Raw genomic sequence first — 16,065 nt, forward strand, 5'->3', positions numbered from 1 at the left:
AAGTAGCTCCAGTGAGGATGAATCCCTCCGTATCCACCATCACGAAATGTGGTTGGAGCAAAAAATCAAATGTCTGTGTGATCAATGTCGAGGAAACATGTATCGTGCACGCAGGATTACACTCAATCATATCTCAAAGTATGGAGAATGGGATGTGACCATAAACAGGGTAAGGGTTTGTAAGTTAAGGTTGATTGAGATACCTATGGGTGTTCATATGTTTGAGTTATGATCCCGTTTTAATTTGATACAGGATGCAGTGCCACACCTGCATATGTTGCCCTATGCTCGCCGTGAGAAGGCAAAGCATCGGCGATATGAGGTGGGATCTTCAGGATGGACCATTACGGATGCATGGAGTGATGGTGATAGTAGCTCTCCGCCATTGCCTCATGAAGCCGTGGAGGAGGAGGTGTTTGATGATATGGTGCGGGATTTATATGTCCATCAAGGGAGGGATGATAGAATGGAGCAGGATGATCTTTTTACTGTAGCATCGACTCCACTGTTTGAGGGGTGCACATTCTCTGTTCTACGTGCCTCCCTTGAGTTACTAAACTTGCAAACCATCTATGGATGGAGCAGTGCAAGTTTGAATGCATTACTCAAGTAAGCTTTAAAGTCTATTTTGCAAACATGGTGAATTATGCTAGTGGGTCAATTACTCGAATGCTTTTCCTCATTTATGGTCTTCACGTGCAAGCTATTGTGTAAAATGCTTCCAAGGGATAATAAACTACCGACCTCAAGAGATATGGCAAGGCAACATGTGACCTCTCTTGGAGGATTAGATTACAAGCACATCCATGCATGTGTCAACGATTGCGTTTTGTTTCGTGGACTACATAAGGATGCAAGAGAGTGTCCTACTTGTGGAGAGGCAAGATATAGAGCAGATCTCAAAACCTTGGACGTGCCTCGTAAGGTTCTGCGACATTTTCCCATAATCCCTCGCATCCAACATATGTTCAAGTGCAAATCTATTGCAGAGCTCATGTCATGGCATTCCTCCCATCGATCAACCGGCAAGTGGAGAACTCCCGCGGACTCTCCTACGTGGAAGCATATTGAAGACACATGGCCAAGCTTCAAGGAAGAACCTAGGAGCTTGAGACTTGGATTGGGTATGGACGGTGTGAACCCATTTGGTCTCAAAAGCACGTCTTACAGTGTATGGCCAGTGATATTGGTGAATTACAATCTTCCACCCTCTATGGCTATTAAGAAAGGACATGTTATGCTGTCCCTTCTAATTCCAGGGAAACATAAAGTCAAAATGTTTATTTGGAGCCTTTGATTGACGAGCTAGAGATACTTTGGAGAGGTATCGAGGTGCATGATGTGAGCAGGCCTCCCTCGTCACGAGACTTCAACTACAAAGCAGTCTTGATGTGTATGATGCATGACTTCCTAGGCTATGGCGAGTGTTTAGGTAAGCATTGCACTTCTAATCATGAATAGGCAAAGGATGTGGCACCCTAAACCCACCTTCAACTCTTAATTGCGTCTATTGTTCAGGTCTCACTACATCGGGTTACCATGCATGTCCTGTACGTGGTCCTTCGCTAGTTGCCTCACGAGCAGATGCATTGAATAAGGTCATCTATGAGAATCACCATCGATTTCTCCCACCTGATCATCCTAGATATGTTGCCCCTTGGAATGAAGTCCTCCCACAATCACTCACCGCGGGAGATTGGATGAGAATTTGGGACGGTTCCACGACTCCTCCACCACTTGGCATGAGCCGGTAAGGGTTTGTAACTATTGGCTGGAAGTAAAGATTGGCTATATTGGCTGGAAGTAAAGATTGCCCGCTAACACTTTATTTTGTTTAGATACTCCATCTTTTATCGTTTACCATATTGGTCCCACCACAAGATCAATGACCTGCTTGATCCCATGCATATCTTCAAGAATGTGGCATCTACCATTTGGGAGCATTTGAATGGGACACGAGATTCCGCAGGCATAAGGGAGGATCTACGTACCACAGGGAGGATGCGTGAAGCTGTTGGTAAACTGAAAGGAAAGAGTAGAGTGGACACAAACTCAGAATACTTGCATTATGGAATGAAGAAGAGTGAGGTCCTTAAGTAGGCACCTCATACATGCTCACTGACATCACTGATGACTTCAGATTTCCACAATCATCTCCTCAATCTGCTCCTAGATTCTCTCAATCATCCTATGTGGCTTTCCACCACCTAACTGTGCTTGTGGGAACCTAACTGTGCCTCTAGCACTCACACATAGAAACCAAGGTGTGCCTGAGGCATACACCTTGAGATATCCCATCAAACCCCCCCTCAAGGGAATGCCTCAGGCTATGTCAAGGATACATCTAGTCTCATAGTTTCTCATGCCATCTCATGGTGGTCAAGGATAAATCTATGGCTAGGTTCTCATGCTAGCAAGGGTTCCCATGGGTGTAAGGTAAACAAAAAGGGATACAAAAAGACCTTCCAATGGTTATCTCCCCTGCATGTACATGGACACAATGTCTGCAGGAGGTACCATGGAGCAAAACATACACATGGCCTACATCATAAGGTGACCAGAGGTGTTTACAAAACACACAAAACACAAGAGTTTATTTCATTCATTTTGGAGGACTATCCAGGCTGAGTACCTTGACATAAAAAGAGAGATCTGGAGCATACATAGAGATGATTTAAATTGCATAATCTTCAAAGGATGCCTCATCTTGTGGAGGCTCATTAACTGAAAGTAGATTTGCATTTTCTGTCTTTGCTTTGGCTCTGCAAAACTTCTCATGATGGTTGTTCTTGCCACAGTGTTTGCATGGATTGATTTTGAAGCAGTCCTTTGAAAGGTGATTTGTCTTTCCACAGTGATTGCAAGGGGTAAACTTGCCCTTCTGGATTTTTACAGCATAAACAGTGTTATTGCCTTTCCTGAGCTCCATATGCCTTTCTTCTTCTTGGAGAGCAGAGATAATACCTTCAAGATTAGGATTAGGAAGATTTTTCAAAGTGGTAACTATATGATCATAATCTTTAGGCATACTCTTAAGTAACACTGCCATAGCATCATCTGGAGTAATAGGAGAGTTGATAGAAGCTAGTTGGGTCATAAGACTCCGCATGTAGTTGACATGAGCTGCCAAAGTAGTGCCACTAACCATCTTCAATTCAAAGAAAGAGAATTAAAGTGATAATTTAGAGATGTGAGAGCTAGCACTAAAAATCATGTCAAGCTTCTGCCAAGCTTCTGAAGGAGACTCTAAGTCAGAGATGTGATGAATATAATCATCTCCTAAAGCAAGAGCAATGATACCATATGCTTTCTCCTCTCTAGCGGGATCCCTTGTCGGGTGTGTCAGAGTTGAGGTTTCTCCAGCATTGGAGGCTGTAGAAGAAGCAGTTGAAGTCTGTTTGACAAGTCCCCAGAGGTTTTCCCTCATCAATTTGCAAATTTCACCTTCATCTGCCATGTGCGGAATCCCTTTCCATTGAACTTATCTATATTCAATAGGGTAGCCATGAGAGGGTCTAACCCAGATATTGGGCAGTGTCTTTCTCTCTTACAAGGCTAAAAACAATTGAAAGGCTTCCAAATATAAGCACTTGATGTAGCAAAGACTAGTGACCAATATTCAATCAATGATGCTTTTTCTTACATGTTTCATAGAGGTGGCTTAAAATGAAAACTTTCCAATCAAAACCAGGTATAGCAATTCAAAGCACAACTGAAGCCACACTTGTACTGATGTTATTGAAAGTTTCAAAAAACCAGAAATGCTAGAATAGCATCTTATGTAGCATCATCTTCAAAAACTTGTCAAAACTATCAAAACCAAAAGACTGAACTTGGAGGGCTTGTATCTTACTCTTCAGAGCAAAGGAAAAGGGGGTTTCTGAGGCAAAAGAGAGCTGATATACCATAGAAGGTCCTTTGAGAAGAAAAGGCGCAAAAACACGTTAGGGCGCCATAGCTTGCCCCTTCAAAGTCGACTGGTTTTTCACTGATTTCTCCTTGAATATGCAGCCATTGCTGCTCAAATGTCAACAGCAGCTTGCCCTGAGTATCATCCAACACAAGCTGAAAGGAATTTGCAGATAGACAGGTACACAGGAGGAATTGCGCGGATTTTTGTCGATCAGTGTAAGTGTTGGCATTTCACGTATAGTCGCAATTTCCCAGAAAGCTTGTAGCTGGAAGTTTGCCCATACTAGAGGAGTTTGCAGCTCAGAGGGTTTGGGCAATGGTCGTTTGTAGGCAGAGAACCAAGCTCTCAAAGATTTTGGGAAGAAGGAGGAAAATGGAGAAGAAGAAGATGATGATGTGGCAGAAATGGATCAAGGGGGATCAAATGGCTCTGATACCATGTTGGTAAACTGAAAGGAAAGAGTAGAGTGGACACAAACTCAGAATACTTGCATTATGGAATGAAGAAGAGTGAGGTCCTTAAGTAGGCACCTCATACATGCTCACTGACATCACTGATGACTTCAGAGCTCCACAATCATCTCCTCAATCTGCTCCTAGATTCTCTCAATCATCCTATGTGGCTTTCCACCACCTAACTGTGCTTGTGGGCACCTAACTGTGCCTCTAGCACTCACACATAGAAACCAAGGTGTGCCTGAGGCATACACCTTGAGATATCCCATCAGAAGCTTGGCCTCAAGAGAGACCAAATGGGCGTGTTTTTTTACCTCGTGCACCGTGGATGTTATCAAAGCTAGAGATGGCGACGGTGAAGTGCGCTATTACTACAATTCGTACTCCCACTGGATGCATGAGGTGTTTGAAGGGAGCCTTTACAAAGAGCAAGAAAAGAGGTGTAGTGCAATTATATGGCTTGAAATCTCATGATTGGCACAAGATGCTCCAAGTAAGTATTTTATGTGCATAATATCTTTTTCCTTTCAAATTTGTGAGTGAATAGTTATAAGCAACTAATCAACCACCTCCTCGTGGGTTCACTGTCATACTACCTACTAGCATTTCACGTAGTGCATTGAAGGACGTGAAAGATTGTATTTACAAGATGGGCGAGCTTGTGAGGTACTTTACATGATACAAAATATGATGCGTATCAATGCTCCATGCAAGTTTGAATGCATATTGCTAATATGCTGTACTTTTTTATTTCTAGGTATGTGAGCTCAAAGGAAATAGATCCCACCACGCTTGAGAATGTTCGAGTTATGTCAGTGGAGGTGTTTTGTTTAGTGGAGGAGACATTTCCACGTTCTATTCTCACAAGCCAACTACATCTTATAGTGCATTTGGTGGATGAGATTGCTATATGCGGTACTATACGTGCACGATGGTTGTTCTTCCTCGAGCGCTTCATGAAGACCTTGAAGGGCTTCGTGAGACAAAATGCAAGACCCGAAGGTAGCATGGCTGAGGGTTGGTTGGTACAAGAGTCACTTGTATATATTTCTGAGTTTCTTGTTGATGTGGATAGCTCTCTCCCACGACTATGGAGAGATGATGAAGACCTAAGGATGACCTCTATTGTGCCTCAAGGAAAAGGATGCAACAAAGTAATAGACACGGAGTTGCATAATAGTATCAACCTCTTTTGCGTGCTTAATAGTTATGTGATGAAAAGATGGGTGACAAGATACGAGGATGCAAAGGCAAGAAGACAAGAAGAAAGGGCCCTCTTTCGTACACACCATGGATCTCGTGTGCCATACCCTCAGTATCTAAGAGCACTTCCAAAGGATATTCATGTGGATTGGCTACTTGATAAAATGGAGAAAGCAGAGAAAGACGAGGGGATGCATATCACAATGGAAGAATGGGAGTATGCTAGGGGATGCATGAGCAAGGTCGGTATATATAATCTTATGCATAAGTTAGGAGCTTTCAATAATTTAGATTGCTTATTTAATTGATATTTTCTTGGTGAAGTGCACTATGTTCAATGCTATATGGTGTGAGGGCAAGCATTTTCGAACACAACGGATTGATGATAAGAGAAACACACAAGACTGCGGCGTCATTGCTAGCTTTGAGGGAGCCAATGGAGCCATGGATGATTATTGTGGCATAATCCAAGATATTATTATGCTTGACTTTCGACGCTTCTTTGTGTATGTTTTGGATGTAAAGTGGTTTAAGGATGTGGTGGAAAGAGGCCCTAATGCAACAATCAAACGCCATGCAAGTGGCTTTGTAACTATTGACTCCACAAAGTTTTGGCAAAGTAGGAAGGACACACTAGTACTACCGCAACAATGTGAACAGGTACTGTGCACACATATAAAAATACTCGCTTTTAAATATTTGATGCAAGAAAAATAACATGATTGTATGTGTGTTTGAATTAGGTTGTCTATCAACCAATGGTGGATAATAATAGATGGTGGCATGTCATACCTATTATGCCACGTTCCAAAGTGATGTATAGTACATTTACTAATATGGAGGGTATGGAGGATGATCATGGCCATGGACGTGATGATGACCGTGATACGAGAGAGGAGGACGATCATGAGATAGGAGATATAGATATTGAGGCCATTACCCGTGAGGACGAGCCTACCATTCGTGATGCTGATTTCGATGAGCACATGAGTGGCACAAGTAGTAGTGGGTTGAATGTATTTGTAGATCTAAACACTTGTTTGGATTTTAAAGTAGATAGTTTGTAAAGGGTTGATCTCATTGAGGATGAGATTGAACCGTAGCCCCATAATTGATATTGGCAAAACTATTTTACATATTGTCTCATTCTCCTCATCTCACTTAATTCTTGTATATGTGGGCTTGCAAAAAATTATGTGCTTTTGTAATCATGGGCAATGTTTGGAAAGCAATGATGTACACCAAAATCTCACTTTCTGTATTCTCTGGTTTGTGTCTATCTACGCGTCTAAATGCGCATATGATTCTCAGTGTAAATGCGCAAATAAACGCGCTAATACACGCGCAAATAGACGCGCTGATAAACGCGATGTTAGACGGGCCCGTATTTTCTCAATTTAGACGCGCAAGTAGACGTGTTAATACACACGCAAATAGACGAGCTGTTAGACGCACCCGTAATTCCTCTACTAAAGCAACGCCTACAGACGCGTCCGCTATTTTGCGCGTCTACCAAGCGCGTCTATAGTTGCTTTGTGTTGTTGTGATATAAGAGTTTCATAAATCCCTATGGTTGAAATTAAGAAACGTAGTTGTAGTGCACACCCTAAACGAGCCCTAAAATCTAGTCTCTTTCACTCAAGCCTCCATCCACAAGGAGCAAAAGAACTCTCAATCCTTTTTTTGAAAGAACTCACAAACCCAAGAAAACAAGTTGAAGCTACTTCGGGGGGCCTACCTTGGAATGTTTTTTTAGTTTGGCGTGGGTGGATGCCTACATTTGTATTGTCGTGTAAACCAATGAATGGTCTGACCAGTATATGTAGTTTGTCCCGCTCTTTATTTCTTCACTATTTGCATTTGTCCATATTTGGTCAATTGTCGTACCGTATATTGTTGTTGTCGATGTTATTAGTTGCTTCATCCCATGTTTTTGGAATACTGACCTGAGTGCCATTGCAAGCCTTGTGTCTAAGTTGTAGTCGATGTTGAAGTCTCCTACAATGTAGGTATTCGTGAGGTTTGGAATATTATCGATCATTTTTTCTAGCGTCTGTGAGAATTTGTGACTTCATCCTGGGTGATTTGTATGTGTTGATGGCTGCCAGTTTCTTGTTTGTTGATGTCTAGAAAATTGTGAGGGGGGTTTCACAACCTTGCGCAAATTGGCTTGATTGTTGTAGGAGGTGCATGCCATTTTTGAAATCTGTGGATAGACCGAGCCCTGTCGATGTCGCGATAGTGTTGAATTCTAGTGTGTTGAGTGCCTCATGGTTATTTGTGTGGGTTTCCTGGAAGCATAAGATTGTTGCCGCTTGTAGGCTTTCTCTTTCCATAATGTCTCGTTTATGAAGTTTGAATGAGCGTGTGTTTAGGCTTTGCAGTGTTATTTTGTTTGTGGTGTCTTGGCTATTGTCGGCTTGGTCAAATGACCAGCTGCTTTCAGTTTGAAGCCTTTTAATTTCTTTGAGTACCATCTTGTCTCTTTTTATGTGCTTCATTTCAAGCCTTGAGCCGAAGTATAAGTTGTCGGGGCTCCAAACTCTTGCCATTGCTGTGTAGACTAGACTGTGTGTTTTGACTCCAGCGGGGTCAAAGACTACCGCATCCAAGGTGAGCCCTTGTGAACGGTGCATTGTCCTGCCTGCAGCAGCCTGTATGGGAAATTGTTTTCTTGTGATTGTGTTCATGTGGTTGTTGCCCACTTGAAATTCACATGTGATTCGTAGGATAGGTGTCCATTTGGTGTTTGTGTCTGTGGTGTGCAATTTCTTATTTTCGTAGCGCGCTTTTGCCCCTGCTTTGGGATCATTGAATTCTATCCATACGTGTGAAGGTTTGCATTGCGTTACGGAGCCTCTAAAAATCCCGTCTGCCCCATTGACGATGACATCGTCGATGTCTTAATTGCCGTAGCATATTTCTATAATCATTCAAGGCTTCAGATGTACTTCTCGCTGCAGGCTGCATGTTTTCCTGGGTCTTCTGGGATTTGAATGGTTTTGCTGCATGCCAAGTGCCTGATATCCACCGATGGTAGGATGTGTCGTTGATATGGAAGGGTTCAAATATCGTTATGTTATGTTGGTTCTTTGTGTTGTGTGTGTAAAATAAGTGTGGTATGCTATTCTTGTTTGGTGGGATTTTGTGGTGTGCATTGTTCAAGAAGTTTGTCTTGTAGGTTTTGTGTCCTTGTTCTAATTCTATTGAGCATTTGTAAGAACAGCTTGTCCTGGCGCATGGGTTATTCTAATTGGTAGTATTCAACGTACGACCTCCAGACTGATCCGACCATTACCGTTGTCGAGGAATGTTTGGAGAAGATCCAGGCGTCTTTCACCGGGCTTGCCTAGCATAAGTCTCCACAGAGGAGCAGGCCAACGCCTCCGAAGGGTTTTTCCTGGTTGCTCTTGATTTCTTGCATTTGCATGTCTGCTGCGAGAAATGTGTTTATGCCGACCAGGGATATTTTATCTATGAGAATAGCCTCGACGTTCTGGTATTGCGTTGACAAGTCTTGCAGCTTCTTTGCGGAGAGACTAGTGTAAGAGCTCGTAAGCAGGGGCAGGTGGAGTGCCGCATGTAGCGTGCTTCCATTTATGCCTCGGGCTACTTTCCCTGTGTATGCTAGCAGTAACACCTTCGGAAGGAAGGTGTCCGCGATGTGTTTCTATGTGAGAGGTGTCTGTGCAAGCCTTCTGCTATCATGGTTGCAAAGTATGTTTTTCCAGAGCCTACGTTTCTCGATATGAAAATGATGATCTGGTCCTCCTTTTTAATTCTTTTTTTCAACATGATGTCATCAAAGAGCATACGCTGGTTGGAGTTCAACTTCCTCAAGTTCTCGTTATATGCTTCGTTGGACATGTAGTCTATTTTGTCATGTCTCATTGGCGGGAAGTTGTCCAATTTTGGATGGTAATGCATATCGTTGGGCTAAGTCACAATTTTCTGTTGAAGCCAAAGGGTGTTCTCCGGTTGTGTTCGACAAGTAGCTGGTAGCATTGCTTGTTGTTGCAGTATTATATGAGGTGCACACTTGAAATTGTGTTTGTGTGGAGTCGATGATGTCTTTGTTTTTTGTGTACATCTCATTCCATGTTTGGATGGTTTCGTCAAGCTTGTGTTTGTTGGAGTGGAATGGTGCATACAACAAGCACAGCTCCCTGTAGTGGTTCTCGGTGTCCTTCACTTTGTTGTAGTTATTGAAGCGTATTATTCATTTTTTTCCCCTTTCTTTGGCGTGCCCTTGTCTCACAGTGTAAGAGCTTGTGAACGTTACTAGTGACAGGTGATGCAAGCTTTCATGCCTTTTCAAATACTTACTAACAATGTCTTCAAAGAAGATGTCAGTGCTTTCTGGATGCATTGCCTCCAATTGAGCCCGTCTTTTTAGAAGCAGTGTCCTCTCAACTGGTGTGGTAGTGTTTATGTACATGAAGTCCCTCATAGTGCTTGTTAGCGGCAGCGAGAGGCATAGGTGGACTACCTGCTGTGCACTGATGTGTTGGGTATTTAGTATTGCATTCCTGACTTTTCGAACACGCTCAACTGTTGAGTTTTGTTGGAGGCTCTGGATGATTGCGTTCTTGACTGCATTGTTTGTCTCCTTATCAACTTTTGTAATGTAAGATGTGCAATACGATGTTGCACCATGAGGGTTTAGCACGTACTGTATGTCGATGTTGGCTTGTCATAGTTTGCTCATTGCCGAGTTGAAAGCATTCGTAGTGCAATACAGTGACAAGCAATGTAGTTTATTTAAGTTGATTCCTTGCTGGATGTCCAGCTTCTAAAAACATTAAGCCAATTCCTTTTGAATGCAATGTTACTAGTATGTGTGCTGGAGTAGTGCAACATGTTTAAAGTTTACAAGATGTGGTCAGAATAGTATTGTACTCGAAATGTGAATGTGCAAGCGGTATACAGCACGTAAGCATCTTGACAGTGTCGTGAGCAAAGCAAGTAAATGATTTGCAATACACTATTGCATGTTGCAACGTTGCACCAAGGACATCTAACTACACAATTGAAGTTCTTGATAGCTGAAATCTTTAGTGAATAGTTCAAACACCATACAATGACTACGTAATCACTTAAGGAAAAAGAATGAGTTGAGCATTGAAGTTGGTCTAGTATGATGATAATGTATTGCTATAATAAACATACTTTATAAGTTCGCCAAGATATTTCATTGGAGACACTACAAAAGAATACAAGGAAAAGCTGCACGCTTTCTGATGATGTATTGCTATAATAAACATACTTTATAAGTTCGCCAAGATATTTCATTGGAGACACTACAAAAGAATACAAGGAAAAGCTGCACGCTTTCTGATGTGACGACATGCGTATCTTGGCTGGTGTGAACTAATGGTACGTAACATCGGAGTCGCCTTCATCCTCCAAGATTGGTGGTCTAACGTAACACTTAATCTCACAATTGAGCCTAAGGTTGTTTCGTTCTCACGTGCTATATTGGGAACTGGAAAATGGGTTTTGAATAAGAACATTTCCATGTATAGCAGCAAAGGCAATCCTAAGGCATAGATAAAAATCCACTCACCTTCGGCGCACGCCTGCTTTGCAGCTGCTATGAAAGCTATTTTCAAATTCTTATTGCAATTCTTTCGCACGCCCGCGCCCTTGGATGGAGTCAGGTCCAACGGGAAGCTCTTTGTAGATTGACCAGCGGGCAGATGCATTTTCCGGATGCGGAGAGAACTCCTTATTCAGCAAGAGCTCGTATAGCTTCCCTCATTGGAGGTGGAAGCCCTTCTACCAGCAAGGACTAAAGTTATGAAAAAAAAAAGAGCGAAAGACTAACCCTGAACACGTAGCCATATAAATGGTCTATGCGCGACTGTACGTTCAGTCGGATTGAACATTTCAACCATACCAACCCTGCTCCCATCTCCTCTTTCTTGGGTACCAGTGTCTGTCATAATGTCTACAACGGAGAGAGGACATTTTCGGTACATCCACTTGCAAAAGAAGAAGGCCTTCACATAAACAAATAATTCATGAAAGAAATGCAGGGAATAGAGCAAGCCTTAATGTACAAGCCGCGGTGTGTATCGATTTCGATGCTTCTTGTGCACTAGATGCAGTCTTCCCATTGATTTGCTGCTCCACTCTGGAAGCGCTTTTTGCCGAATGACCTTGCTGATGGCGCGATTCAGGTACAGAACTTTGTACTTCGCACTGCTCCCGAACTTCTGCGGTGGAGAGAAACAGAGACAACTATAAGTCAGGTATAGGCTGTTAGAAGCTACCTGGATGATTGCTGCCGTCATCGCTGGCCGATTTATTAACCAGTTTGATAAATAAACAGGCGTAAGAAGAACTCTACGAGCAGCAGCTGGAAGTTTTCGATCAATAAACAAATTATTGTCAGAGGGTCCTCCCAGTGCCTCAACGTCAAGTATGTGAGGCTTTGCGCAACGAAGGTCGAATTTACTGTTAAAATGTGGACGATTGGCTACATTTTTGACAACAAAGGAACTTGAGTAGCAAGTTGCAATCGCGTCGCTTTTGGATTTTGGTTTTGTGAGTCTGGCATCTCTTCTATGCAAGCCTGGACGTGATGGCCGACAGGAGTCCATGAGCTCCATGAGTTCCGTGAGTAAGAGATAAGCCACGGTGCTGAGAATCATTGCGTGAGGCAGAAGGGCATCGGGGGTCCTGTAGCAAGACCACGGGCTGGCTTTAGGTGCTTCTGACGAGATAGCTAGTACGTGAAGAGAGCACCTATGGGAGCGCCAGACAGATCCGGTTGGAAGGAGGTGGTTGGGGCTCCTCTGTTGGCTGAACTTGCAAGGAGCTCACTGCAGATCAAGCGGAATTGTCCCCACGAGGAATTCACGCCAAAAAGCGAAATTCTCCCAAATTGGGAGCTGAAGCTTGGATTATTGGATGAAAACACGGGTTCTGCTCGTACAGCAGCGCAGGGAGAGTCGCGGAAAAAATAGATGGGCGACAGGGTGGTGCAACGAGGAAATGGTTGCTTAGGCATCAAGTGAGCATATGACTCCTCAGAGGCCGAGGGGAGAAGCCTTTCGCCAAGCGGGTGCTAGTCCCCGGATGCTAGCTGCAGAGACCTTAGTTGTAGGGATCTCCAGAGATGGCGAGTTGCGTCACGGGAGCTAAGCTCACCTCAGTGTTAAGGATTCCGATAGTAGCTTGAGGACAGTTGGCTGTATCGAATTCGGTGATTGTTGTTGTTTATGGAGAACACTTTCCTTGTCGCAGCAGAGCCTATAGGCAAGAGATGCCTGGATTCTGTGAAATTAAAGCATGAGCTCACTATCAACAACAGTCTACGACCAAAGGGAGGAGCGTGAGAGTGAGGAAGGCAGAAACGTTTCACCTCGATGATCCGACACTGCTTTGGCTTTGGAAAGATTCCCACATTCCGCCATGCTCATCATTCCTGCCAAAATCAGCAGTAAAAGCTCGTGAAAAAGAAATTGCAATTTAGAATGGAAGTTTGAAACGAAAGTAGAAACACACCGCACCTCGTTCAAAGTCGCCACTACTGGTGTCCATCGAGTCTCCGAATATTTCATAATCATCTTCATAAACTTTGTTCTCTGCTTGCGACATGATTGTTCTTCACCAAGTCTTACGAAAAGGAAGAAAGAAACTCAACGCGAAGAGACCACAAAACGGAGGCAACAACACGTATCCGATAACAGCTATACACACCAAACAAATGCTTCTCGTTTGGGGTGTGATCCTCCATTACCAAATTCGTATGTCTGGAAAGAGCGCACCAGAACTTGGTGGAACTCTGCGGAAAGAGCCCACCAGAAGCAATCTATACCAATCCTAAGTTTTCGTAAATTTGTAGCCTACGTGCAGCTAACTTTTCGTAAATTCTTACCGACGCTAAGTTTTCGTTTGAAGGCACTTCGAGGCAGCTCCTTCTCTTCCACACACTTTTTTTTTTTGGTGGGAAGAAATCTTTTCTTGCTGACTCGAAGTACTTAGTTGAGTACTAGTTACAGCAATAAAGTGTCAGAAACGAAGTAAAGTGTCAGCTCTTTATACAAGATGAGAGAGCTTCAAAGGACGAGCGTATGAGGAAGAAGAGCGTAAAATCCAATCCTCTAGCCGATTCTGAAGTTCCAAACGAGGTACTGGCAAGTACGGTTGAAGCATTGCTGAAATCCTATGCCATAAAGGACGATAATGAGCTCCCAAGCCGTATTTGCTAGCAGCCATAGAAAAGGATAAAATTGTGCCATCATCCTGAAGTACATCCGCCACAGATGAAATGCCTTTGAAGGAGATAAAATAAGAACGTTTGGGTTCTTGTATGGCCAAAGGAGGGTAGAATACTTTAGACCAAAAAATATTCTCAGCCCTCAAAGAGTTTCACGACAGAGAATCCCTGCCATGCCATTCCAAGTGGGATAAGATATGTTTCCAATCAAGAAGCAGACGACAGACATTAAAAGGGGAGCCTCTGATCTTGCCTTGGATAGAGCCAAATAAAAAATCCCACTAAGTAGGTTGCCAATGCCCAAAGGCAGAGGTATGAATATGTAATAAGAGAGAGCTGCATAAACTGTATCATCATTTTCCCTCTGTGAGCAAGTAAATGCATTTGAATATTGAGAATGTTCAAACCCCCGTGCATCTTTGGAGAACAGAAACGATGCATAGAGAGTAATCTGAGACTTTTCTTGCCATTTTTTGAACACCAGAAAATTTCCATGATAGCTGACATAAAGAAAACTTGATCTGCCTTAGTGAACATAGTGAGAGGCAGATAAAATTGTATGTATGCTATCAAAATGGAGTAAATGTCGTAGAGAAACCATAATTTCCACATTTACAAAAGCCTACACTCTTTCTGTGAGTTTGCACTTCTCACCATGAGTGTACGTGACAATTGACTCTTTGTACCTCCACAATCTTCTCTTGTTCTTGATTCAATTCACGCACTTATGAGAGTTGCATAGTAGAGAGACTCACCTCACCACGATACATCCACCATATTTTGGACTTCATTTACTTGACATAACATCTGACCAGCCTACCAGATACGCCACTGTGGCTGCAATGCCTCCATTAAGGAGCACTATCACCACCGAGCTAAAATATTTTTGGCCAGAAATCTTGGCCTTTGCGATTCCTAAAACGATGAGCGCCAAAGCTGTGACGGCACAAGCTACTCCAAACTTGAGCTGATCGTTGGAAGTGAAAGGATTAAGTATGACATATGCCAGCAGGGGTGTGCTGCCAAACCCGATGAAGGAGACGAAGGTCGCCCGGACTGTCGGATGGATCTGGAGAAATCATCCCCTGCTCCATGACCATTTTCTCGTTCACTAAGAGGTCCTTGTACTTGGAAAAGCTCTCGACAACCTGCATAACAAAGGTAAAACTTTTTGTAGAGATTATCATCGTCCATGAAATTGTATTGAGCCGGAGAAGGACCGAGTCAGAGAGAGAGAGAGAGAGAGATTACAGCAAGCGCGTCCTGCTCATCCATGCCATGGGATTTGTAAGTGGAAACTAAATCAAGCATCTGAGAATGAGGATCATTAGGAACTTTCCAGTCTGTCACTCTTTGATGACTCACGGCTAAGTCTCTCTCTGTGCTGCTTGAAACGTAATCGGAGAAGCCCATGGAGATACCATCCGCCAAAAGATTGGAAAACCCCAAAACGAGCACAGCCCCTACTCTTCCATGAATCGATACGATTCAAGAAACGATTCCAACAAGAGAACTCTGCATACTTTATGTCCGGAAAAATCGCAACGATCGAGCACCCAACCTGACGACAGGTTTCCTCCAGAAATAGACGATACCAGCGCAAAACTTGTGACAATAGCATCAAGCCACCATAAACTATGCTCTTAACATACTCGCCACCACTGGTTGGAATGTTTTCTTCGCTGCGGCAAATAGCATCGGGATTACAAGAATGCATATGATGATCGATTTTACTCTTTGGCATTTCCGTTGCTAGTAATGACGATCAACCATAGGAAAATCAAGCATCTCTATTTCTGGCACGACGAGCAAGAGTCCGCTATAACATACTGTGACCTGCTGCAATGGCTTAGACGAACTGTTGATTCTCCTTTCTTCAGCATTTCCTTTTCGTGATTTCGTGGATACGATTGTTTCCATTGCTCAATCGTTATGGGTTTCATCGTTCCTTATGGACCCAAACTTTTCATCATCGTGGGCATCGTCATCGTTGCATTCCAAGAGGTTTGGCGATCCATATTTTAGCTACTTAATGATCTTTCTAACAAAAATCACATCGGATCAGAGTCTACTCGATGGTTTTCTACGATTAAGCTTTACCTTGATGAGCATGCATCCATTTTTTTTGTTAAGCAGGCGTGAAGATCTTTATGGTTTTCAAAAGTTCACATGCATGCAAGATGGTATGGTTGCATGCAATCTACTCATCATTATAGTTGCTTAGAAGCGATGTACCATTCATTAGCCCGCCTCTATGTATTCGGTTA

At 43.1% G+C, this 16,065-nt stretch overlaps 1 protein-coding gene across 1 annotated transcript; it reads right to left on the reverse strand.

Moving 5' to 3' along the window:
• Positions 1–14,585: 14,585 nt before the first annotated feature.
• LOC147895660 (uncharacterized) lies at positions 14,586–15,741 on the reverse strand. Its single transcript, XM_087382803.1, is given in 6 exon segments — positions 14,586–14,853; positions 14,855–14,946; positions 15,050–15,261; positions 15,360–15,422; positions 15,425–15,480; positions 15,629–15,741. Coding segments are annotated over 6 exon segments (804 nt in total).
• Between the last annotated feature and the right edge of the window lie 324 nt (positions 15,742–16,065).

Source organism: Dipteris shenzhenensis, chromosome 12, assembly GCF_047967505.1.
Source record: "Dipteris shenzhenensis isolate YYH24624 ecotype China chromosome 12, Dip_SZ_1.0, whole genome shotgun sequence".
NCBI classification, from domain to species: domain Eukaryota; kingdom Viridiplantae; phylum Streptophyta; class Polypodiopsida; order Gleicheniales; family Dipteridaceae; genus Dipteris; species Dipteris shenzhenensis.